Source organism: Strix uralensis, chromosome 5 (genome assembly GCF_047716275.1).
Source record: "Strix uralensis isolate ZFMK-TIS-50842 chromosome 5, bStrUra1, whole genome shotgun sequence".
In the NCBI taxonomy this organism is placed as follows: Eukaryota; Metazoa; Chordata; class Aves; order Strigiformes; family Strigidae; genus Strix; species Strix uralensis.
In genome coordinates this window covers 64,293,527-64,321,107 of record NC_133976.1, presented here as the reverse complement: position 1 = coordinate 64,321,107, position 27,581 = coordinate 64,293,527, and the positions used below count along the sequence as shown (strand labels likewise).

Here is a 27,581-nt window from a genome sequence, read left to right as displayed (position 1 = left end):
CATATCAAAGCAGAAATAATGTTTCCAAGAAACCATCCAGTATCTGTTTACTTTAAAGATGCAGATGCCAAGGGCTGTGTGTTGTTTTACATTATGGGAGTTCAGGGAGAGGACAGGATGCATTGCTTGTGCTGGTAAAGACTGAGAACGCATAAGGGACTGAAAGGGGAAAGACAGGAGTGCCCATACTGCAGATCCTTCTCCCTAGGTATTTAAAGTATTTCCAAGAAATACTTTAAAGTCTATGGCCTTGTCTAAATGGAATTCATTTTTACTGGTATAATTATACCCATAAAATTCAATCAATATAGTGATAAGGGTAATAACTCTCCAGTATGGATATTTTCTGTTCTTATTTTTTTTCTTTTGTTTACACCATAGCTGAAATCACTTCCAAAACTCCTCAAGAATAACTTGTATCTACAGGCCTCTGGTGGTCCAGATGATCACGGCAAGTGGTCCACAGTTGATTTGAGGAGTCATAACAAAGAGATTATTGTTGACATAACTTTCTAAGTAAGTTCAAACACAAGGTGCAATGACAACAGGTCATGTGGTCTATGAGAAATACTGAAGGTCAACAGTAACCGACTGACCCAAGAAATTTGGGGCTACAGCCATAAGGAACACCAGAAAAAAGGTCTTTCTTTAAAAGCACCCATGTGAGGCATTATAAGATAAATAAGTAATTAGTGTGGTTTAGTCCAATACACCTGTATACCATTCCCCAGCTGACTTTGGGAACATGACAAAAACTTTCTACCAACTGTCTCACAACTAAGAGGGTGGTCATTTCCAACCCCACAGCCATCCATACCAACTGGGCTGTGTGTTTGTTTGAAATCCAGGTCCCTTCTGGCACTTTTCTGTCTATGTATAGGTTATGCAATAAGAAGCAGCCAAAGAAAGTGGTAGGAAAATAACCATCTCCAAATAAACTGAGATTGTCCATAAGAAATATCAGTGTGAAAAACCAGATATATAGAGAGAGGTAAAACTTCAGAGAACATACCTGCCAGCAAACATGGTTTCAGCCTGAGCTGCAATTTCATCTATGTCAGGAACAATTGCTGGAAAAAATGAAAATTAAAATAAAAAATAAAAAGCCAGTGATCATTGTTTAATCCGCACAGCAAAATGAGCTCTGTTGCTCTTTAAAGTAGATGTTAATCAAGCAAAGGTCTAACTACACATTCCTCAACTAGGCAAAATTCACTATCTGCAAGGGTAGCATGGAAAAAACAGGACATGGGGCAGAGTTAAATTTTGTCTTACGGTTCCTGAGAAAGAGCCAAATTGTAGTCATGAACCAGTCCCATGGTGCTAGGTGCTGTACAAACCACCAACCATGACCCACAAATGACACAGAATATGAAACTTTTACATTTTCTGTTACATGAGCCAACCCCCACAAAACAGACTGTCCCGGTTTAGCTAGGATAGGGTTAAGTTTCCCCAGCAGTGGGAGGGAAGCTCTAGCCGGGTTATTCAATACCATGATGACATCACGTCCTGACGCCCAAGCGCAGGAGAATCGGTGAACACGTGTGTGTGGTCGCTCTCCTCACTGCTGTACCAGTACATATTTTGCTCTGTTCATTGTTATTACTGTTATTGCTATTGTTTGGTTTGTTGCTGTTGCACTGTTGTATTAAACCTCCCCTTATCTCAGCCCTGGGGCTTTGTATTTCACTCCCTTTGTGGGGGAGGGGCAGCGGCCACGTGGTCTCAGATCCCGGCAGGGGCTAAACCACCACAACTTTTGGCACCCAACGTGGGGCTACAAGAGGGCTGAGATAAGGACAAAAGGAGAAGGTGTGTTAGAGCAATCTGTTAGGTGCAATTTTTCTGTTTTTATTTGTATTGTTTGATAAGGAACGATTGCAGTGCTGCCCAACTTGCTTGCGTGGTGGGGCTGAATTAATCCTTATATCCACTGTGTGTTCCCAGTGCTGGCATTTGTTGGCAGTGGAAAATATGTCAAGGGTCTTGTTTTGCTGTACTGGTTACTGTCTGCTTATAATGGGATTGTATCACTGCTTGTGGGGGCGAACCGGTACCTGTTTGCTGCCTGGGCTTTTGATAGGGGTCTCACCCCCTCTATGGGTGAGCCAGGGGAAGAGATCCTCTCGGTTTTTGAGAATTTCAGCTATCCCTGGAGCATCCAGGTCAGTGTGTTTGCAGCACAATGCTTTCTGAATGTCTGCCAGATCTTCTTTTGGGCCATGCGGTACTTCTCCAACAATAGCACCACCCGGAAACCTGCCCCGAGGGCAGAGAGTTATGAATGGCAAGGTGTGTGGGAAAAGAGGGGCAAGTGCCTGAGTCAGTGGTCACCCCCAACGTTCTGGGATTTCACTCCCGAACAAGTGCAGATTCCTGATAAACTGGTGGAGTATTTGGAAAAGGGGTGTTGCCAATCTGACAAACCCCGGAAGACACAACTCGTTGTGATGTGCTGGGGGCTTGCCCATGCTTACCGTGTCATCTTTAACACTGTTCACTGCCCTCAAGGGGGAGAAAGGGCTGCAGGATCTGAAAGTGAACTTACTGGTACAGCAGCTGGGCCAGAGGGACAAGCAGTGCCAATGTCAGTCAACCCGATACGGAAAACCAAATATACCAAAAAATCCCCTCGCAGTGTACAGGGTGATGATGAACCAGGCCCATCACGAGATCAGGAGGAAGAGCCGGAGGTAATCATCCGATCTCTATCCCTGAATGAGTTGCGAGATATGCGGAAGGATTTCAGCCGCCTTCCAGGCGAGCAGATTTGCACCTGGCTGCTCCGATGCTGGGATAGTGGAGCTGCTGGTTTTGAATTGGAGGGGAGAGAGGCCAAGCAGCTGGGACCTTTAGCCAAGCAGGCTGGTATTGACAAGGCAATAGGGAAACAGGCTCAAACCCTCAGCCTTTGGAGGCAACTCCTGCTCAGTGTGAGGGAGAGGTACCCCTACAAGGATGATGCTCTATGTTGGTTAGGGAAGTGGACCAACATGGAGAAAGGCATTCAGAACCTCAGGGAATTGGCTGAGTTTGACATGGTCTATGGTGACCTGAATGATGAGCGGTCACCACTGGATCCAGATCAGGCCCCTTGCACGGAGTTGATGTGGCGGAAGTTCCTGCAAAGTGGACCAGCAGCACATTCCAAAGCATTAGCAGTAGCGTCCTGGTGGCGAGACACCCAGACTCAGACAGTGGACGGAGTGATTGGCCAGCTCCGGCAATATCAGGGAAATCTCCCTTCCGCCCAACATGCCTGGGTTTCAGCTGTAAAGAAACTGTCTCAGAGGCTCCAGAAAGTGGAAGAGGACATGTCCTACATTCCACCTGCACGGGCCGATGTCTCAGCCATTAGAAGCAGGCGCTTCCCCACCCAAGAGAAGGGCAGTGGAAGGTACACACCACGGGGCACCCTGTGGTTCTTCCTCCGCGACCATGGAGAAGACATGAGGAAGTGGGATGGACAGCCCACTTCCGCCCTAGCTGCACGAGTACAGCAGCTGAAAGGGAAGACCACCATGAAAAGGGAGTCTTCCAAGAGAGACGCAGCTCCAGTGTCCAGTCGGAAATCCCCCAGGCAGAATAGAATGGCCAACGTTATGCCTGACCCTCTTGAGTGGACCAGGAAGTCATTCTTGCAGGAGTCACTCTTAGATCAAGTGAGTGATGGTGAGCAGGATTAGAGGGGCCCTGCCTCCAGCCAGGTGGAGGAAAGGGATAATCGGATTTACTGGAAGGTGTGGATCCAATGGCCTGGCACATCAGAACCACAAGAATATAAGGCCTTGGTAGATACTGGCGCACAGTGAACCCTGGTGCCATCAACCCACAGTGGGGTTGAATCCATCTGCATCTCCAGGGGGGTCCCAACAGCTGACCCTATTAGAAGCTGAAGTAAGCTTAACTGGGAAGGACTGGCATAAGCACCCCATTGTGACTGGCCCAGATGCCCTGCGCATCCTAGGTATAGATTACCTCAGGAGAGGGTACTTTAAAGACCCAAAAGGGTACCGGTGGGCCTTTGGTATAGCTGCCCTGGAGGAGGTTGAACAAGTGTCCACCTCACCCGGCCTCTCAGAGGATCCCTCAGTGGTGGGGTTGCTTAAGGTTGAAGAGCAGCAAGTGCCAATTGCCACCAAGACGGTGCACCGGCGGCAGTACCGTACTAACCGAGATTCCCTGGTCCCCATCCATCAGCTGATCCGTCGACTAGAAAGCCAGAAGGTGAACAGCAAGACTCATTCACCTTTCAACAGCCCTATATGGCCAGTGAGAAAGCCTAATGGCGAATGGAGACTAACCGTGGACTACCGTGGCCTGAATGAAGTTACGCCTAGAGCTCCAGTATGAGCTGGAGTCGAAGGCAGCCAAGTGGTACGCCACAACTGACATTGCTAACGCGTTCTTCTCCATCCCAATAGCACCAGAGTGCAGGCCACAGTCTGCATTCACTTGGAGGGGTATCCAGTACACCTGGAATCGATTGCCCCAGGGGTGGAAACACAGCTCCACCATTTGCCATAGACTGGTCCATACTGCACTGGAGAAAGGTGGGGCTCCAGAACACCTGCAGTTCATTGACGATATCATTGTATGGGGGGACACAGCTGAGGAAGTCTTTGAGAAAGGAAAGAAGATAATTGAAATCCTCCTGAAGGCTGGTTTTGCCATCAAGCGACAGAAAGTTAAGGGGCCTGGAAGGGAGATTCAGTTTCTAGGAATAAAATTGCAAGATGGGCGTCGCCACATCCCAATGGAGGTGATAAACAAGATAACAGCCATGGCCCCACCAACCACCAGAAAGGAGACTCAATCTTTCCTGGGCACTGTGGGGTTCTGGAGGATGCACATCCCAAACTACAGCCTGATTGTGAGCCCTCTCTACCACGTAACCCGCAAGAAGAACGATTTTAAATGGGGCCCTGAGCAACAACAAGCCTTTGAACAAATTAAGCAGGAGATTACCCAGGCACTGGTCCTCGGGCCAGTCCGGACAGGGCAGGAGATTAAGAACGTGCTCTACACCGCAGCCGGCGAGAATGGCCCTTCCTGGAGCCTTTGGCAGAGAGCAGATGGGGAATCCCAAGGCCGACCTCTAGGCTTTTGGAGCTGGGGATACAAAGGCTCTGAAGCTAACTATACACTGACTGAGAAGGAGATACTGGCAGCGTACGAAGGAGTTCGAGCTGCCTCAGAAGTGGTCGGCACTGAGACACAGCTCCTCCTGGCACCCCGACTGCCAGTGCTGGGAGGGATGTTCAAAGGAAAGGCTTCCTCCACACATCATGCAACAGATGCCACGTGGAGTAAATGGGTTGCGTTGATAACACAAAGGGCTCAAATAGGGAACCCCTCGACCCCCCCAGGATTAGTGGAAGTGGTCATAAACTGGCCAGAAAGCAAAGATGCTGGGATGTCACCAGAACAGGGGGTGAAACGTGCTGAGGAGGCCCCACCATATAACGAGCTGCCAGAGGAGGAGAAGCGATATGCCCTGTTCACTGATGGGTCTTGTCGCATTGTGGGAAAACATCGACGATGGAAGGCTGCAGTGTGGCATCCCACATGACGAACCACTGAAGCTGTTGAGGGACAAGGTGAATCGAGCCAGTTCACAGAGGTGAAAGCCACCCAATTGGCTTTGGATATTGCTGAGCAAGAAAAGTGGCTAAGGCTCTATATCTACACTGACTCGTGGGTGATGGCAAGTGCCCTGTGGATGTGGTTGCAGCAATGGAAACAGAGCAAGGGCAGACCCGTCTGGGCCGCTGAAGTATGGCAGGATATTGCAGCCCGGGTGGAGAACCTCATTGTGAAGGTGCGCCATGTGGACACCCATATACCCAAGAGTCGGGCCACTGATGAACATCAACACAACCAGCAGGCGGACCAGGCTACTAAGATCGAAGTGGCTCAGGTGGACTTGGACTGGCAGCATAAAGGTGAACTGTTCATAGCCTGGTGGGCCCGTGAGACCTTGGGCCACCAAAGCAGAGATGCAACATACAGGTGGGCTTGAGATCTGAGGGGTGGACCTCACCATTGACACTATCACAGAGATCATCCATGGATGTGAGACGTGTGCTGCAATCAAACAAGCCAAACGGGTGAAGCCCCAGTGGAATGGAGATCGATGGATGAAATATAAATATGGAGAGGCCTGGCAGATCGACTACATCACACTGCCACAGACCCGCCGAGGCAAGCGCCACGTGCTCACAATGGTGGAAGCAACCACTGGATGGCTCGAAACTTATCCAGTGTCCCACGCCACTGCCTGGAACACCATCCTGGGCCTTGAAAACCAAGTCCTGTGGCGACACGGCACCCCAGAGAGGATTGACTCGGACAATGGGACTCACTTCCAAAATAACCTCATAGATGCCTGGGCACAAGAACACGGCATCGAGTGGGTCTACCACATCCCCTACCACGCACCAGCCTCTGGGAAGATCGAGCGCTACAATGGACTGTTAAAAACTACATTGAGACCAATGGGGGGTGGAACCTTCAAACACTGGGACACACATCTGACAAAGGCCACTTGGTTAGTGAACACAAGAGGATCTGCCAGTCGAGCTGGCCCGGCTCAGTCAAAACTTCCACGTGCTGTAGACGGGGATAAAGTCCCTGTGGTGCGCATGAGGGATGTGCTGGGAAAAATGGTCTGAGTTAGTCCTGCGCTGGGCAAAGGCAAACCCATCCATGGGATTGCTTTTGCTCAGGGACCTGGGTGCACCTGGTGGGTGATGCAGAAGGATGGAGAGGTCTGATACATACCACAAGGGGACTTGATTTTGGGTGAAAACACACTGTGAATTATACTGTGCTTTTGTTAATTTTTCTTTGTTAATGCTAATTGCTAAATGGCAGCTGGACGTGACGCAGATGGTATAGAATAAAGGGGTGGATTATGTCCTGGTTCAGCTAGGATAGGGTTAAGTTTCCCCAGCAGTGGGGGGGAACCTCTAGCCGGGTTATTCAATACCATGATGACATCACCTCCGGGCGCCCAAGTGCAGGAGAATCGGTGAACGCGCATGTTGTGTGGTCGCTCTCCTCACTGCTTTATCGGTACATTTTTTGTTCTGTTCATTGTTATTACTGTTATTGTTCTTGCTGTTGTTTGGTTTGTTGCTGTTGCACTGCTGTATTAAACCTCTCCTTATCTCATCCCCGGGGTTTGTATTTCACTCCCTTTGTGGGGGAGGGGCAGCGGCCGTGTGGTCTTGGACCCTGGCAGGGCCTAAACCACCACACAGACACATGAACTTTAGAATATTTATCATAAATGAAATCATTTACCACACTGTCATTTTGCTTTGGAATAGCTTTAATATACCTTACTACTTAAGACTTTAGTATTCCTTAGCCGCTCCTCTGTTTTACAGCACCTCCAATTAAAGCAATTCCCCCCCTACTTGCAGGTGGTCACGCAGACAGCAGTCAGCCTTTTGAGCACTTCTGTGTGCACAGGAATGCTTCCTGGAAAGCCACTCCATTCCCATACGACATTCACCTCACTTAAATCTGTCCTTATGCAACCCTAATCATTTTTTTCATGATCTACCCTCCACTACATTTGTCATTGTGCAGTGTTTTGCAAAGAGTACAAATAGGAGAATAAATTGTCATCATGGAAAAAAGGAATCACTTTTTTTTAAAGGAGGACAGGCCAGCAAAAATCTTATTTTTCATTTTCCCACAAGCTTTCAACCTTAAGCAGCATGCATCTTTCTGGCATAGTTGAGTTCATTGTTTGCAGTAGTCCACACAGATTTATTTTACATTGCAATACAATAGCAACATTTACCTGAGGCAATCCCTGGTGTGTCAGGCGGAGACGTTGTAGAGCAATCAACATTTTCATTGTTTTCCCCAAACTCTCTCTTATAGATAGACAGCATGTAGGATATCCTATAGTCCAGTCTAACACTGAGAATAAACTACAAGAAAAAAAGTTTTAAATAAGACTTTTCTTCTACCATTTGGTAACATGGGTTAGGATTTTTCTGTGGTGGCATGTACAGTGATACACGATTATTTTAAGTAAATTATTAAGTAAATTATTTTAAGTAATTATGTCTACTAGGAAAAAAGAATCCATTACATTCATCAGTTTTCTGTGATTTCTTTCTTCACTCCAACCATGCTGACAGATATTGAACTCTACCCTATCAACTGCTGAATACTAAGAAGCAGACTGGATTTGTCCAGGAACTCCAGCATACTGCTTTGTCCCCACTGCCTGCAAGCCAGATTGGTACACTCAAACCCATGTTGAAACCAATTATTTCATATTTCAGCTGGACTTCCAATGTCCCATGAAAATAAGAAGTGGAGTGGGGCTGAGAGTAAAGATGACAGGCTCAAGGCTCACCCTCTCAGATGCCCAACAGCAAAGGGCAGCAGTGCTGCTGTAACTCCAGGCTCCCATGGAGTGAAGCACAAGCCTGGTGGTGTCTTTTGTTACATTGCTAATGATCATCTGAGGATGTGAGGAGCAAATAGCATTTCCTCCATAAGCTGCTAGCAGTGTTGCCAGCACGTGGCATTAAAAAAAAAAGTTTGGCTTTGGAAGCCACCACTGTAATTGTAGTGGAGATCCCCCTCACTCAACGCTCTGCTTTCCTCAGCTGTGAAATTTGAAACTCATATGGGAAAAATCCTAATTCAGAGCTGGAAGTGCTGCTTTTATATTGGAAAGGTGAGGAAAATAACTAGGCTGGAAACATTAGTACTAATTTAAGGACTGACACATTTCAACAACTGACTGCCCATCAGCTGGGTGTCAGTGTTTCCCACACTTATGCTCCTTGCCCACAGTAAATGCAAGCATACAATGAAACAGGTTTAAGATCATTTAACATATTTTACAATCAGTGGGGGTGAAAGCACGTATGCTAAGTTACCAAGACTCAGGCGACAGGTGATGACTTAGAAAATGATGGCAACCTGTTTCTTTGATCTCTAACTAAAGTCAGAAAAGCTTCCCAGACCCAGAATACTGTAACAGGATTTCACTAGGACTATGCCATCTAAAAGCAAATAAAATGCCAGTTTAAGAAACAATATCTTTTCTTTAAAATCTTTGAACAAAAAAGAAAAAAATGCAGGTTTATTTTGGTTCCATGATTAAGTTACCCTATAATTGTACAAGCAAGATTTTTAAAAAATAAAGATTTCCCAAGTCCACGCATAGTCAACTGTCAGGCCATCTGTTTAATTCTCGCTGATGGCAGAAGTAAAAAATGCCTTTACTTAAAGGAATAAGAGGATATACTGAGAATTAAATTATTCTAAACAAATATTTCTTAGAATAGAATAGTTTTAATCACCATTATACTAGCTATGCATGATAATACAATAAATCTAAAATATTCTTACTCTCCTTTTAGGGTAATAGCACAGTAATGAAAGGTAAAGTGATTTAAATCAATCCTCCTTCATTGCATATTAAACAAAACCGAATTATTTTGTATTTCTTGTGAACTAAAATCATATATGTGCACATTTACTGTGATTCACCCAACATATGACAATTTGCTAATCTGCAGTAATTTGACCATGTGATTAAACCATAACTAACAAGCCACAGATTAAGTAACAAATTAGGATTAAATGCTCTCCAATCCCGAGTGCTCTTGCACTGGACATGCTGCAAAAAAGGGAAGAATGAGACAAAATGTGATTCTCTTGCCTGTAATCAGCCAGGGAATGCACAGGACGAGGTTGATGTCCTGGAATCATCTTCCTAGGCATCAACCAGTATAGCAAGATAGTATGGAGAGAAACTCAGTCAAAAACCAAATGAAAATGAGAAGCAATACACATGAATGGTATTATTTTGGTGATATAACTTCATAACACTATCCTTCACTGTAAGCCTTATACTAAAGGAGCTCTGGAACCGAAGTATGCAGTATTGAGGATAGTCTAACAATTGATAGACTTTCAGATGACAAGTAATTAAGGTAATTAAGTAATTTATAAGTAGTCAGAATAAATTGAATCCTTCAAAAATGACACTGGTACACACAGATCCACAGAGTTTATAGAAAACATCAAAACATTCTTTCAGTGCATAAGTATTGCAGAAACTGGGATTTGATATACAGAACAAATGTGTGTCACTTCACTTACTAATAGGACAAAGTGAACATTATATCTCAGGAGGCATGCGAGTGTCATATAGCTTATCAATTCAGCTGGGAGAAAAACCACAGTAGCTCACAGATTATTCTCAATCTAACAGTGGAAACCTGAAACAGACTTCAAAAGTGCATGGTCTTGCATGACTTCAGTGGGTCTACATCCAGTTCTGCCCTTCATCAAACTAGTGTAACAGAAGAGTTAAATACTAAAGTCAAGCAAGCTACCCCAGTCTACAATGTGTTAATGAGACTGGAAACAGACACACTGTCTTCAGAAAATATTAGGGAGGCAGATTAAAGGACAAGCTCTGCATTTTCACAGTTATAGGTACGGAGTTTCTGCAGCATCTAGTTCCTTCAAAAGTGAAGTAAGTGTATCAGAGTGAAGACCACAACTGTACAGTTGTTCACACAGAGGAGTATTCTTCCTCACATCAAAGTATTGTTTTTACAATGAACAGTGAATAGTAAGAATGTAGGTAACAGAACTTGCCACTATGAGAATAAGTAAAGAACTGTGAAATGACTGCTATGTAACATCGCATCAATCATTATTACCTGCAAAATCTCAATGATTTTCAATTTGGTGTCCATTACAATCACATCTTCACTGTCTGAGGTGCTGGCTTGCTTGCTTGGGTGAATGCTTGGCTGTACATCAGGGGCACTGATGGGAAATATAGATCCTCTGCTCAGCACCATTTGGGTCATCATCTCTCCAACACCATGGATGGTCCTCATAACATTGTTTCCTATGCATTAAACAAAAACACATATATATTTGCCAAGAGTAAGTCTTGCTTGCAAAGCTATGTATCACACATACCCTTTACAGTCTTAACAGGCATATTGAAAAACAAGTCTTCAATTCCTGATCAAAACTCAGGAGAAGGAATTCATTCAAATTACCCAATGGTTTAGGGACAAATTTTCTACAGATTTTCCAAGAGATCATTTCTTACAGGTCAACAGATGGAAAAGATGCCAAAATATTTCCACAGCTCTGTTAACATGTTCAAGAAATCATAAAAAGTAGAACAAACTAAATCTTAGTAGTTCACATAATCCATTCCTTTGTCTGAAGGCATATTATCTACGTCTAAGACCATTTCTGAAAGAGGTTTTTCTTCAACCTGTTTTTAAGAATATTTAAGCATTGCCTATCGCACATTATACAGCATCCCTGGGCAAGCAATTCCAGTACTTGATTATGTTTGTTAGAAAACTTCTATTGGTATTTCATTTATATCACCTATTGCTGCAATTTATGACCTTGCTTTGTAGACACATGGAGGAGTTAATTTTCCACACCTACTCCCACTGATGTCTTCGCCATGATGACTGGACTAATATATGTGCTTGACAGTAAGGTTACTTTCGGCACTGCAGAAACTGGAAGGAGACTATCCAAGCATCTTATACATCACGCTAAGAGAGTAAAGATTTGAGGCTGTGCAAGTCTGATCAATCTCTGTCTTTCATAAGTTACATCTGGGAGAAAAAAATTATTTTACACTCATGTGGCAAAAAACTTTATCCAGTCTAGTTGCAATGGTACCTATCACTGATGCCAGTTCAGCAAAATCCACCAAGAAATGGCATCTGTTCCCATAGATTATACCAGTCTTTCTTTATAGTGAATTTTTATATGAAAAGCATCTCAGTGACTCAATTACTATCTTGCTACCTGCCTACCTGAATTAGTTTCCTTTCTTGCAAAGGACAGATCTGCATGAATGGAGGAAGGGAAGGGAAGGAAATGATAGCATCTCTTCACAGAAGAAGTGCCAAGACCTAGACTACACCAAAGGCAAACAAAAGAATGGAGGAAATGTAGCTTTGCTGAGGTAAACCTGAATAGTTCTTGTATGTCTTTTAGTACACATTAATCACCATGCAACTGACAAGTTTTACTCACACTGAAGAGACCCTCTTCCCAGATAATCTGCTGTAAAAAGCCAAAGCTATATTTTATTTTGTTAGCAATATCCTCCTCTTATGCCCTTTCTTCAATCCACAGAGCTCAAGTACTGCATGCAGGGAAAGAGGATGCCTTCAGCCCTGACTTTAAAAGGAAAACACACAAAGCATATGCTTTTTCAAAGTGAATGAGGCAGATTAGTGTCACATTTGAGGTCCCGTTCAACATCTAGTCTGGTGTGCAATCACTCTGAATTGGTCTTTTGAAAATAATACTTCAAGTCCCTACAAAGGCGGGAAAAAAATGTCTTTCTGACTTTGCATGATGTTAGGGAAAAAAAGATAGAAGTCCAATTAAGGCCTATCCTCCTATTAGGCAGGCACAGAAAGTTCTCCTAACTGCTTACACCAGCATAAAGGAAATGAAATAATTCCAAATACCCTTCTTCCTGCAAATTAAAATGGTGCATTTTCCTTTCAAATCAATAAAACAGCTGGGGAATAACATAGTATGGATGTCTCTCTTTCTCTCTCTCCCCCTCCCCACCCCCTTTCTCCCAGCGTGCTAAACATTTATTTGCACTGACCAACATTCAGTACACCCACGTAAAGCTAGGTTACTAAGTGGAAGGCCTTCAACTCTTAAAGCAGCTTCAGTTAAACTGACTTTTTGCATCTTCTTCATCTTCAAACTGTGAAATAAATTACCTCATTCATATCATCCTGTCCTTAATGCTGACTGATAAGCCCACAAACAAGACCTACAGGTTGTACAGCTGCTTCATGGCCTGTAATAACCCTGCCTTACATCTCAGTTGAGAAGTCCTCATCCTCCCTCTCACGACATGTTTTCAGAATCCCTTTCACTCAGTTGTACAGAGGTGAATATAAATAGAGGCACTCCTATTTGGAAAGCTCAGGAATTCTCTATAAAACAACTTGAGTCAATGGGGTTACCAGCTGATTATTAAACCACTTCAGCATAAGACAAGTCCAGATATTCTTCTCAAAAACTAGATACCCTGCAGTTTGTCCAAAATGAGGCAGAAGAATTCCACTTTATCTTGAAAAGTTCCTGCCCACCCTTCAGGACTGAAGTCCACTCAATGTAAAGTTAACAAAAAAGGTAGCATCTTTTGGACAAGGAGTCAGACAATGTCTTGGGTGGACCTCATCTTCTTGGAGAAAGAAAGCTGGGATTTTGCCTAGAGCATACACCTTGCTTATTTCTCAGCTATCACTGGGGTGCTTCACAGGCACCACAGGGGATGGGATTCAACTCCCTCTGTGACCAAGGAATTAGTAACTCTCTCTGCATTTCAGGACCACCTCCATAGAGAAGACTACTTTCCCCACCTCTTAAAAGGACAATGAGAGGCCTGATATAACAAAGACTGGGAGGCACTCAGCTAATGTGATGATGGAGCCTATAAAAGCATCTAGGAAATAAAAAGAAATTAGATGACTGCTGTCCTCTCCCCTTACCCACAGAACAGCAGTGGTAAAGGATGGTACAAACCAATGAGTAGTAGCTGTGAAGCTGCTTCCCAACAGCATCAGTAACAATGATTGACCCTCTGTCCACAACATTCCTTTACTATTGACCTTCATGTGACTGACCTAAAGAGCTGGAGGCAGGAAAGCAAAGGAGGATTAAGATGATACTTATTATGCCATCTCATATTGTATTTCATTAATGCATAGGAAAGGATTTTAGTGAGAGAAAAGTCTACTTAATCCAGTTTGGTATTTACAGCTGAAATGAGTAGTGACTTTTTTTTTTTTTTTTCTCTTCTGTCAGTAACAGCAGTGAGACAAGGTGTCATGGGTAAACCCATCTCGGAAAACTTTTTAACTAACTGCCTGATGCTGACTATTATTTTCAATTAACTCAGAGCAGGCTTGGGAAGAACACTCCCAGAGTGAAAATAATACAGCAACTGGAACAATTCAGCGTTCTTTTTAGGAAAGATATTTTAACAACTATGTTTTGCAGGGTGCTGATGAAATGTAACCATCTCTTCGAAGTAGACAGGAGTCAATCAGCACATATACATGTCAATGAAGCAGCTGACTGCACCTCAACACTGGGAGGAACTGCTCTATCCTTCGGAAGAAGCCATGAGGATCATTCATGTACATAAAAAGTGGGCAGTATCTTCTCTTCCAAAAGATCCCCCAGTAATCAGCATTCATGGTGCTCAGTGTTATCTGTCCAGCCTTGGAAGTCTAGACCATATTAAGCATGGTTTTAAATCTGTCACTCACAAACATCAGGGGCCAGCAGCAGTCTTGCTAGTGAATTGTTTCTTCTTACTATGCTTTTGTGTTCTCTTGGCTTTAACAGTTATCTCAGCAGGAAAGGGTATGAGTCTCTGAGGTAAGGCATGAAGAAAGGTTATTGCAGCTTAAAAAGTGACTGACTGCATGTCAGCTAAGCCTGCAACAATCCAAGACAAAATACACTGGCTCAATAAAAGAGATTTAAATTCTTAATACATATGCACACAATGACTAAAATAATGGAGCTCTGATCTTAGTTACAGCTCCAAAGTGCTTCCTGACTACCAATGCCCAAGGAAAAATTAACTTAATGCCTCAGGTAGTTGGCTGAGCTAAATCAGGAGACCTAGCAAGTAGATGTGAACCCTGATTACTTTTGTGTGCACTTTGCCAGAGACAAGTGAAGAGAAGTCTGAGCTGTGCTTTCATATAGTACTGCCACCCTTAACCTGCTGACCTCCATCATTTGTTGTCTTCTTTGAAGTCAAGGTATTAGCATTTATATATGGCTGAGAAGCGTAGCAGGGAGAGAACGGTCATTGCAATGTTGTAAGGTGCTATTCGGTGCAGCCAACCACTGCTCTCACCAGCAAACCACTGCAAAAGTGTTTGGAACTGTGACTGGCCAACAGAGGAAAAGAACGCAAGGCAATCTCCATGAATCTTCTTCCATTTTTCCAACTTTCCCTTCCTCATCCCAATCTTCTGCTCCTCCCTCTGCCAAGACAAGTCAGATGCCAAGAACCTTCCATAAGCAGTGGACCCATTAGAAATGCCTCCTGCTGAATGTACGGTCTCACAAGGTTAGCCAATGGAAGAGTGAAATCACTGTATGCACAAGCGGTAATTTAAATGAGCTGCAGATTGACAGGCACTGAAAGAAGAGGAAAGAAGAGAATGCTTGTCATGTTTTGAAAAGATAACTGTGCATCTCCTTTTTATTATGATGATCACAACTTCCTAATGAATATCAGGTTCTGTCCCAAAACTGTAGCACATAAGCTCATACAATTTGGGATGATTGACAACACAGCAACCTCTCTGAGAAGACGACTTTTCAGAGGAGTTAATTATGGGAAAAAAATAACCACCACCCAAGTAATTGAAACAGTGGGTAATTTGACACTTCATTTTCTACATAAACATATTTTCTTGCTAAGTCATTTACTGGTTGCAAAAATTCTAAAAGCAGAATATAAAAGTAAACAACAATCTACTATGTAATGCAGTATGGGTGGTAAGTGACAAAATTCCATATTCAGAAAGAAAAACAACTGTCAAAGGCAGCTGGCAAATTCATGCCTTTTCTTCAAATTGTTCCTAGCCAAGCGCTATGCAGCATCCTCAGTTTGCTCTCCAGTACCCACAGCATTTTAGGTATTTCACAAACAGTGCAGAGAACTGTGCAGTAGCTGAATGTGAATGCACAATGGACAGCTTCAAAGGCTGGCAGATACCCTTACAGCGAGTAGCCCTCTACTCCACAGATATCCCCAAGACACATGGAAACTGACTTGCAGCCTTGTTTATTTAAAAATTAACCATATCTACCTGATCTGGTCCCTAGTTGCCACAGGACAGTCTGCACTTACTAAGATTATTGTTCAGTCTTCCTCAACACAGATACAGGAAAGATGGATGACTAGGACTCAATATTCAAAACTGCTCAGCCAGTTTTAGCTCAAACAGTTCTCCACAGTGCTCATCTCCCTACTCAGAAATGTAAAAAGTGCCTATATTTTCAAAAGGATTTTAACACCCAGCAGCTCTCATTAAGGACTGGAGAAGCCACATGCTCAATGTTTCTGGAAACTAAGTACCTAAATAGGAGCTGACATATGATGGGTTCTTCAAGAAATCTGGTACTTAATGATCAGAAAACACAAATGTACATGCATCCACTGCTCCAACAACTTAATTATCCTGTCCATAAAAGCCCAATACATTCTTCAATCCTGCTTATGGGGGGACACACAACAACACAGACACACAAATCAAAGGTTTTGTAAAAATGTGTCATTTCTTGCATTGTCTCTGTAATTATGAAGTTATAGAGATAACCCTCTGTGTCATCAAATGTAAACATGCTTTTGACTAGGACACCTGATGCTTCAACTTCTTCCAAACAACTCCTAGAAAACACTTCCCTTCCAATGCAGCAGGACACAAGCCAGACAGCACGTGCCAACATACTTAGCCCCTCCCTGCCATGCCAACTTCTTTCACCAAGCCCTTCATGCCTCCTTCCCCATCCACAATCCAGTGAAGTTCCAAAACCTTCTCAGTCCTCCTCAGCCATTCTCATTTTTCCCATGAAATTAACTTTTACCAACTGTCACCCTGGTGAGGCAAAACTGAATTTTGCCAGTGTGCTGCGGAAACTTTAGGCTGGTTTCCAAGCTCACTGCTACATTAGGAGATATCTGGCACGTTGCTGAAAGTCCAAAACTTTTACCATCATCAAAGTCAGTTTTCAGCAAAGCATACCTTGACTCAACCCATGCCTCAGTGTAGGTGCATCCAACCGGGTTTTAAGACAATACTTATAACAGCAAGTCACTTTCCTGATGACTGCTGAAACAGGAGCCTTGACTCCAAACAGCCTTGACTTGGTGGATTTCACCGAGACCTACACTATTGCTCCACCATAAGCTTCTTAAAGTTTCAGTGCCATCTTAAAGCATGCAACACTGCCAATCCTTGAGGATCCTCTGACAGGGAACCCTATGCACAGCAATGTCTAGTTACCAAGGGCTAAATTAAAAACCCCATGGCAGCTCTAGCTCTACATTTCTTTGCCTTTGTTGATTTGGCTACATTGATTCATACAATTTAATTTTTCTGCATGAAAAGTTATAGCCATTTTTAAGACATACAATAACAACACTTCAGTACCTAAAGGAACACATTTTATTTCAAACCCTTTAGAGCTATATATTATTTGCCAGAAGCATTAAGCCTTACAGCTCTGTCTGTGAAAGAGGTATTAATTTTTACAGGTTTTCTACAGAATTTGCTCATAAAGACTGCAGAACCTACCATAAACAGGCCAAGAATCACACTTTATTTCTTCATTAAACCATTCTTCGTCACTCAATAACTAGCTGACCTCAGGTAAGCCTCAAAGAAAACCTAATGCATGACATTAAGGGCAGAAGGTGAGATCACCTCTACATTTTATACAGCCCTCAGAACTAATGAGGCAAAACAAACAAAAAGAACCACAATATGCAATGCACATACATTTGCTACCCACTGCCCTGAGTCAATCTGGCCACCCCAGCCTCCACTTACCTACAGTATATCCACAAGGCCTCCCTTACTGCATACAAATTCACTGCTACCTAGCCATAGTGAAACTCCCCCAGACCTCACCTTGTCCTGACATTCTGCGGGTTCTGCTGATGTCGCTTATCCCCAGAACCACAAAGCAGTGTCAAAAAATACAGCTTTCATGCCATGGACATCAGACAAAGGAAAAAATACATACACCAGCATGCTGGCCTTGAAGGTAAAAAGCATCATGGGAATCAAGCCTTCTAGCCAAGTTATGTCTATGAAATGGATATCGATTCCTAGAGCACCAGTGGTCTAGGATTAATGCACAGGTCTCATGATGAAGGAAAGAATAAGGAGGAAAGAAAAATGGTCCATGCCAGGGAATTAAACTTTCAGACTGGCCTCCCCTTTGGTCAGACATTCTGCACTGAACAGCAGTTGCTTCATTATAGACATCTGACTAACATAGCTAACTTTCCTAAGGGTTAAATCTTTTTTCTCATGTAACCCTTTTTTTTTTTTTTTTTGTGTAAACTGCTGGCATAAATTATTGCTTCAGTCTGCCAGGCAGCCACTGCCTCATTAGCTCTGCTAATCAAAGTATGCCTCAAGAAGATATTTCAAATTGTTAACTAGACAAAAGAGCAGTTAACAGACATGGATGCAAGGCTGAGAAAAAATACAGTCTCACTGGTGCTTCTGAGCATCTCTACTTGCAGCCAAGAGGACTGGAAGAAAATGCTACCTATCTTGCTCAGTTGAAGCTGAGGGGCTAAGCAGACTGCCAGGATTTATCAAAGGGACAGAAGACTAGACCAGAGTCCCCTGACACACTGAAATACAAGCATGCCTTTGTAGAGAAATGGTAGCCCACCAGTGCTGAAGTCTTCAGAACAGAGCAAGGGCTTCCCCATTCTGAACCCTGCCAGGGTCGAATCCTTTGGGGTACATCACAACAAAGCAGCAAAGTTTGAAGTATGACACAGGGGTCAGACTTTTCATGATACATTTCAGAGAAATGTTCCACAGTCTCAGGACACCTATGGACAGATCTTCAGTCCCTTCAGTCTGCAGGAGGGATATGCTACCAAGCTAAAGACCCAGACATAACGTGAAGGAGCTGGGATATCTGGCTACCAGTTTGAATAGGTAAAAGGAGGCACCTGTTGATCCAGTCATGAGCAACACATTTCATGTAAGAATCACAGAGGCAGGAGCAATTGGAGCTAATTATAAGTAGTTTTTAAAACCTGTTTTTCAGAAAGACTGAGCATAGCCTTCCTTTGTGGAACTAAACTGAAAGACTCTAACTGATGTCAGTGGACACTGACTCAGAAAATTGTAGTCATTTGTGTAGAGCTCCTGAGGGAAAGACATGCTCTGCAGATAACCCAGGTTTGTACCACTGAGGGCTTTTTCAAATTGATGCCCAGTACCATGAAATGCATCCCCAGATATATGTAGCTTAAATTCAAGGATGTATTTTCTTGCATGTCATTATTCCCATGCCCAAACAACGTTAACTAAATAGCACTGAGCTACATGGCAAACGTGTAGCTTGCCTGCTAATACTACCATGACGTTTCATCTTTCAGACCTGACATATGCTGTAGGTGCATGGTTTGACTAAAATCAGCTATTTGAAAGATCAAATCACACCTAGAGAAAGATGTGCATTTTAATTCACAGAGAATAAATAACCAGTATTGGACAAGGCAGATTGGCTCCTGACTCTGGAATGATACAGCAGGGTGCACTTAGGAAAGCAATGACTTTACCTTTTAATTAAAACTGCAAGAGATTATAATGTTCTTGAAAGGTGCCAGAATGATAGAACTATTAAATGAAGTCCTCACTTTCTCCTTAAGAAAAAAAATGCCTCTTTAGGATACAGGTAGAGTATTTTGTAAGCCCCATTTTTTAGAATCTGAAAGGGGAAAAAAGAAACAGAAAAAAAGCTTCAAATAACCTCAAAAAATGATTCAAAGTTAAGACATTCTGATTGAAAAAAGTAAGTTGGCTGCAACATTTTCAAGTAAATTAATTTTTAGGATGCAAGCTAGGTAAGAAGCATTTCCAAAAATATATATATTTTCTTTTTCCAGGGTCCTATCTCACAAATGTTTCTAGCCAACCTTCCCCAATCTGTCTTCATCAAATAAGGTCACACTTGAAAACTACATGTACACTAATTTAATTCTGGTTAAAGTAACTACAGTGGCATTGAAATCAAGCTTTTTAAAGGAAGTAAGGCATAACATTTATAATAACGTAAGGATCTTTTCAGAATCTTTGCAGAACCAAAATAGAGAAATTCACACACAATATCAAGGACTACCTTAGCCATCAAGGTGACTCAAAATTTAAGCAAAGGATGGAAAAGGACATCTTGAGGTAAAAGGTTAGTTAAGTCTTCATGCAACTTCCACCTAAACCTAAAAATACATCCCATTTTGCAGATTTGCTTCAACAGCTCAACACTTGTCATATATACTTCCTTACTTAGCAAGTAGTTTTACTGAAATGAGTGGGTCTATTTAAGAAATAAATATTAAACAGGGAAGAAGACTCCAGATTGCTGGCTGTAAATTTGGTTGTTCCAATTTTGAGGTGCACAACTCCAGGCAGGCTTCCCACAACCAAGACCCACCCCATTCTTCCACCCATCATTAATATATTTCTACCCATTCCCAAAATCATGACTACAGTTTTCACAATGTGGAGCAGTGGCCAGACCAGTAAAGAGCCAAGCTCACCAATTCCCTACAACTTCACATTATAGGAGTCAGATGCTGCAAGATTTTGTTGCTACTGACCCAGAACAAATCAATGTCAACAATGGAAAGGCAGTGTACCCTCTGTGTCCCCAAATTTAGTCAGCACTGAAACTACCATAGAAATCAAAACTAAAATGCAGGACCTAGCATGCAAAATAAATAGATCCTACCCAAAATTCTTAACTTTTATAGAGCTGCCACCTTGGATCTACTACAGCTGCAGAATAGGAATTACATGACTCTTCCATTTGGTCAAACTTCTTCTCAAGTCACTTGTCCTAGAACCTGAAAATCAACTGCATTTGAGAATAGGCATAATTATTGACAAAATATTGCTGTTAAATATCCATTTAATATTAATTGATGTAAATTTACAATAAAATAGTGATGAAAATTAAAATATACAGAGCCCAAGCTGGTATTCAGTAGCACTTTCCTACATTAGTTACAGGACCAGGCCCCTAGTGGTTGATAAAATTTAAACACATTTGTTTATACCATTAAACCATCAGTCCCAGCCATCATGGCTGGCTTTCAGTGTTTGTCAAACTGGGTTTTAGAGTTACACTTCAAAGCTCTAAGCTCAAAGTATGAAATACATGCTCTTACTGAATTAAAGCTAATGCCTAGACATTTGTGATCACTGACTGGATGGATTAAAAAACCCCTCAACTTTTATAATCTCCATACGACAAAATCACAACAGATATACTTTTTTTTTTTTTTTTTTTTTAGAAAAAGAACATCAATGTAATGAGTTTTGCAACTCAGGGAAGCTAACTTTCCTTAAGAAAGAAGCTGTGTAAACCTGTACATCCCTAGAGCAATAATGTGTTGGAGGAACATCTACCTGCAGTAGTCTGCATTCAAAGGAATGATATGAATGTTGCAAGTATTGGACCTGCCAGGGAGGATGCTGTGTAGCAAGACCCTTGTCTGCAGAGTCTGGAGAGATATGGGAGAGAAGAATATGACCTCCTCTAAAGGCAGGAAGAAGTCATCCTCACCCCTAACTGACTGGAGAGAGGGCTCCCATCATCCTGAATGAGGGCAGGGAACAATCCATCTGCCTGTATTTTATGGAAGTTATGAATAAGAAAACACTTTCTGAAAAGATCAACGGACCATCCTGATTTTAGAAAATGTCAACACATTTTCAAAAACCACAAAAAAAACAGGCTGGATTACTTTCTATTGTAATCCTTTTTACTTGCCTAAGAGACCAGTATTGTAAGTTAAAAGGGACAATAAAAAGCCAAGACAGATAACTGATAAAACAACTAACATTCTCAGCAACTCAGTTTTATAACACAGAGAGTTGATATAGGTATATTAAGAAAGTTAAGCATAACTGTAAAATAGTTAGCTATAGTAAACTTAAATTATACTTTAAACTAAAATTCCTTTAAGCTGTAAAAGCAAGGCATCTCTGAGCTGTAAAAGCAAGGCATTTCTGAATTGTAAAACAAGGACAAAGGACTGGGGCCTCTGACACCTGGAGATGGAGGACATCTGCATACCCGGAGATGGAGGACACCTGCACCCACCCCCTCCGCAGATGAGGGACACCTGTGATTTGCAACCCAAAGGATGACTCCCCATTCAAGGATATGCATCACACATCAAACCGAGAACGAAGGAAGATGGCACCAATCAAGGATGCACTTCATATCACATTTCGATAAGATGGAGGAAAGCATGACAATGTTGATACATTTATGGCCTACGGAAGAGACTGTTGATACAGAAATTCCAGGACTAATTACACATCATTATGAATACGTACGTTTGTATTGTAAGACCTTGTGAATATGTATGAGATACCTGCATTTAGGTCGGGGTTTCACTGGCTTAAGGTGTGCATGTTTGGTGGAGAGATCCCCCATGCACCCAGCGCTGAAATAAAGAATGCCTGCTTTCTAACACTCTGACTTCTGAGTTTTAGAGAGTTCTTCTCCGACCGACTTTTACGGTATCAGAGTGAATATCTGTGTAAAAGGAGAAGGGGAACCTTTGATGTACAATCTTATAAGTACTAAAAAAATTGAAAAAAAATATATACCTACAGCTTTGCCTGGTGAACAACCCTTACTGTCAGAATGAGGGGGGATCTAGTGAAATTCCCAAGAACAATTTCTCTCTTGGCCTGTTCATTCCTCAGGATCCCTAATGGATCTTGGACAAGGTGGATCCAGACTCCACAGGACCTAGGTAACTTTTGGGGTCAAACTTGTTCGGGTAGAATTGACTACACAAGATGCAAAGCACTGTAGAATCAGACCCCTGGCCTTTCCCCTTCTCCTAGAAGATAAAAAAGTACAGGAACATCATTAAGAGACATGATCATGCCATACACAGGCCTGTTCCGGCAACCCTAATACAGCAAGGCTTCCCTGTCAAACACAGACTCAAGCCCAGTCTCAAGTCAGGACTCACTCATCCTTAGCATCACCTACAGTCCAACACATGCAGAGGCACAGAAGTTCCAGACCACCACCACCACTCAGACAGAAAACAAGCACTTTCTGCACCTTACTGTGGGCTCAAGCAGAAGTTCATGAAGTCTGAAAAGACTGGACACAGAAGCAGTCAACTATGCTACAGCACAAGCCAGCAAATCCCCTGAGCTCAGCTCTTTCCAGCTCAGTGTAGACACATCGTACCTCAGCTACAGCTAAGTGATACCTGGCAAGGCAGAGAGCACACAAGCAGATCAAGGGCTCTGTGTGTTTAGGGCCTCACTCAAAACTTCTCATTACCTTGTAGAAAAGACACAATCAGGATGTGAGTGCAAGACAACCACAGGACTGGTTTTAGAGGACTGCTACCTGACAAAAGTTTTTTTTTAAAAAAACAGGAGGGAAAGGAAAAAAATATTGAAGCCAAATACCCAGCTGGCACAAACTCTCACAGCCCCAGGAATTAGAGTAACTTATGCCAGCCAAAATCCTGCCCTTATGGTCTGATTCATTCCTCACCAGCAGGCTTCCACATGAAACAAAGATAGGCAGAAGTTACAAACAGCTGACATTTCAGCCACAGCAGTTGTCTCCAGAATGTCAGCAACTACAGTACCTGGCGCTTTCTTCTTGAGCTCCCTCTCTAATCTTAATCTGCAACTAAAATTAATGCTGACTGGGTTTTGTGTGGTTTTTCTTAATGAAAAGTACTCCCCTGTTTTGCTGTAGTAGTATGTTTTTCAGACATGAAATAGGTTCTTTGGGCATAAAGTTCTCTGAGCTGCGTGCTCAAAAATAGTGAATAGGAGTTACGTAACTGCTTAAACTGCTTCTAAATTATGCATCCTTGTGACATATGTATGCATCTTCATACCCTAATGCTGCCCATGGGTAAGTAAGTATGCACCTCCAGAGAAAGAAAGAGGAATGGCAAGATGCTTGGGCATAGCAGTTAAATATTCAGGATCATTCTGTCTCAACTGCAAAGCGAATGCAGTTTATGTGTTTTATGACCTGTCAATCAGAAAAGAAGAGGGAGGCTGAAGACAAGATATAACCATACAAAGATGGGCATCCCTTTCTTTTGTCAAAGACTGTAGAAGGCCTCTGCAGCAAATCTTAAAGCTATTTCAACTAAGAACACCCATCTCTCTGCAGAAAAATTTCAATGCCTGTTTTTAAGCCTAGACAGCACAGCAAATATCTCTATCTCTGGTCCCCCTTAAGATGTCAGACATGACTGACAACAGTCTGAGCTAGCAAAAACCCTCTCTAAAGCAACGGGCTTTCTAGCCATATAGTTAGCAGGAAAAGGGGAAAAAAACCCAAATCAGCCCACTGATCATTCCCAAAAGAACATCAGGGTATTGTCACATCCTGACCTGAACTGGTCCAGTGTTTAAAAGATAAACATCGATGGAGGCAGCTACAGCCAAGAAAGAAATTTAAAGAAAGTGTGTAAAGGCCGAAGCTAATCTAAGACACACAAAAAAATCCCACCTTTGTGCTGTGCCTTTTTTGCTGAAAGAATGCGAGACAAAAACAGCTGTGTGACAAAAGTTTCCAACAAGGCTCCATTCAATGGCTGAGTGTTACTAACGAGGCTACTGAGCTTCCATTTGCATGGTGGTGACATTTTCAGCATTCCTTCACACTCATTTATTTCAGAGTAAATTCATTAATTTGCATGGAATTTCTCTGGAAATTAGTGTAACTGTGAGCAGGTCTGTTTGCACTCCTATATAGCCTGAAAGGAAACCCTTCAACAGAAATAAAAAGGGATTAAGGATGAGACATAATTGTATGGGTAATGAAGGTCAGTAAAAATGAGATGTATAATCAGGATTAAAGACTTGTGCAGAGAGAGAACTAAATGGAAGAACCACATCTGTATGTTTCATCTTGTCAATATGAGCACATTGTATGTGGAGTCAAACTGTGTCCAGAGACATTTAAGAAGAGAGTTTGCAGTGCAGTATTTCAGGGACAAAAAAGGGAAACATAATTCCAAGTGTCTGAACATACAGTCTTTTTCTAGAGCTGTAGAGAGGGTTCAGCCAGCAATAGCATGCCTTAGTGTGCACAGCATTGCAGGAAAGACTCTCAGGGGCTTTCAGTAAAGTGTACCGGCAGTGATGGAGGAAAGATCAAGAGAACCAAGCATAAGACTTCTTGGTTCAGACATGACAATGACAGTCCACACTTCTCCAGAGTGTGTGAACCTCAAAGAAGTTATGAAGGACGGCACACTCACACATAGGGCATCAGCAGGAGTGACTAAGCAAAATGATGATTAGAAAAACTCAAGACGGGAAAAGGCCTCCCAGAGAAAATACAAAATAATTGTTTCAAACAAGACAGCTCATCCTTTTTGGTGCTGTGAGCCAGCTGGCAGTGCAATGACACTTACACCACCCACATATTAAAATAGAATTTGCCATCAGTCAGTTTCCTGAACCTTCAGCCCACATCTCACAGACTGTCACATCTCCCTTCCACACATGCAGGAAAACTAAACTGGTAAGTTTCAGAACCTTCCTGGCATGCTCATTTTTCAACCCAGTTTTAAGTCATGGTAGAAAAGGCAGTGGGACATGCAATATAGACCTGGGGTTGTCAGACAGGCACTCTGGTCTGGGTTAAAAAAAGGAATATTCTAAACTGACAAACACATGCAGAGGATGGCCTCATCTGGACTTCCATCTGTTGCTTCTGCAGCTGTGGGACCAGTAACATCTTATTCTCCCTTGAAGTGAAGTGCTAAGACGACTAATAAACACTTGTGCCGCATATGAGCCGTCATAATCGCTGTGCCTAGGAAAACACTATCTGCACTTGTTTGGGATGTTCACCACAAGGGACACTGAGGCTTGGATCCAGATTTGAAATATCGGTTCCAAACAAGCAAAAGAACAGCAGCACCAACACAGTAACCACAAGTCATGAAGGTTGCAGCTCTGTTCAGAAAGGTTCATTTATAGCTGACCATCTTAATGTATTCTGCAATAAGTTCCTGTAGGTGGGTTTATGTGTGAATAAAGAACTTTGAAAGATCAATGAGACATTCCATAAATTATTTTGAACCTAAATAATGAATTACACACCGGCATAACAGTCTTTGCTGCTTCTCTCACCTCCATCCTGAAACTTGCTCAACCTTTCGAAGTATGATGATACAGGAACTTGAACAATATCTAGAATTGCCAGCAGTGTTCGGGTCAGTCTGAGAAGCTCACTAAAACTATAAAAGCCAAAGTATATGAGGTTTCGAGCCAGATGTACCACCTATGAGAAAAAGAAATTAAAAGTGAAGGAAGTATCGGCAACCTTTGTGGTATTCAGCTGTGCAATACGGTGCATTTCACACAGCAGCTTTCACAGAGATTCAGATCTAGAGTGCATTCCAATTAGTACGAGTCTTTCCACTGATTTAAACAGGCTGTGGAGTAAGGCCAGTGACATTAAATGTTTTTCAGAGATAGACAAAACAATTGTTCAGTCAAATGACAACCGAGAGCAAAACCAACATGAGATTTAGGAAGGCTTGAAAGAATACAATTCATCTGGGAAAATACATAAGATCAAGAAGAAAGACTCCAGGAAATAGTTTAAAGAGGCAGCAGCTGTGGGGAAGATGGAAGTCACAAGAAGAGTAAGATGATTGTGGTAAGTTTGAATAGAGGTGATTTCAGATGACCAGAGGCAGAAGTGACAAAAATTGGGAGGTAGATTGGAGGACGAACTAAAAAAGCTGTAAGCATTTCCCCTTTATTCAATGTTATTTGAATCTAGAAGACTTATGCCTATCTAAAGTTTCTGTCAGGAATTTCAACCAATATTTAAAACACCAGATTAGGTTATTTAGAATATTTCCTTCAGTGTCATATCTTACACAGAGAATAGTACTTATATTGAAGAATCTCTGCATGCTAATTCACTAATGTGGAAAGAAAGGGCACATGGCCATTCACCCACACACATATCCCTCCTCCTGCCACTGAAATGCAACCATGTCAGGAGAAGGAAGGAAAAATACAGCTGTTTGACAGCAGACAGTAATATTATTTTATACAGTAACAGTCATCACCAAGAACACTGGAATTAGGAATTGGTGCTTCTTTAGGACATTTTATACCAACATTTATTCTGCAACTACCTTTATTTTGAAAGAACCGATTTCAACTTGTCTGAAATGAGGAGGAACACTATAAGTAGGATGCAGATAGCTGAGAAGTACCTCAAATGTAAGTTTATTTTTCTCTTTGTCTCCAAAGGGAAAGGGCTGATTTACAACTTCTTTCAAGTACTCTTCTACAAATTCCATAGTTAGTGCAAACTTCCTCTTCATTTCATTCCTTGAAGAGTCTGTGAAAGAATCATACCTACAATGCAAGGCACAGAAGGAAGGAAAATTAAACACCTCTAATATAAGATCATCTGTCACTAAAGGAAAAACAAACCAGTCACCATGCTATGAAAATACTGTCAGTTCTCTGTAAGGAGAAGGGGTAGAAGTCAGCTGATTCTTCAAAGATACGCAAAGAGGATACAAAACCTTCCCTCCCACAGTACCAGGAAGGGTTGCAATGAATGGGAATAACAGAGACAGGAAAGAACTACGCTTCTAGCAGATAGCACTCTTATATTTTGCTGTGGCAATTCAGTGGCACTAAGTTTCAGCTATCCTCTCCACCCATCAGCCA

At 42.4% G+C, this 27,581-nt stretch overlaps 1 protein-coding gene across 5 annotated transcripts in view; it reads right to left on the bottom strand.

Moving 5' to 3' along the window:
- Window positions 1-27,581, bottom strand: part of ITPR2 (inositol 1,4,5-trisphosphate receptor type 2) — a 283,724-nt gene that overhangs the window by 171,052 nt on the left and 85,091 nt on the right. For 3 of the 5 annotated variants that reach the window (XM_074871358.1, XM_074871355.1, XM_074871357.1), the window contains 5 exons: window positions 27,116-27,260; window positions 25,983-26,163; window positions 10,719-10,912; window positions 7,820-7,952; window positions 1,013-1,070 (listed from right to left, as the gene is read on the bottom strand). In XM_074871358.1, coding sequence (XP_074727459.1) covers window positions 1,013-1,070; window positions 7,820-7,952; window positions 10,719-10,912; window positions 25,983-26,163; window positions 27,116-27,260 — 711 coding nt within the window. The remainder of the gene's footprint in view (window positions 1-1,012; window positions 1,071-7,819; window positions 7,953-10,718; window positions 10,913-25,982; window positions 26,164-27,115; window positions 27,261-27,581) is intronic. The other 2 variants (XM_074871356.1, XM_074871359.1) reach the window with 1 other exon arrangement.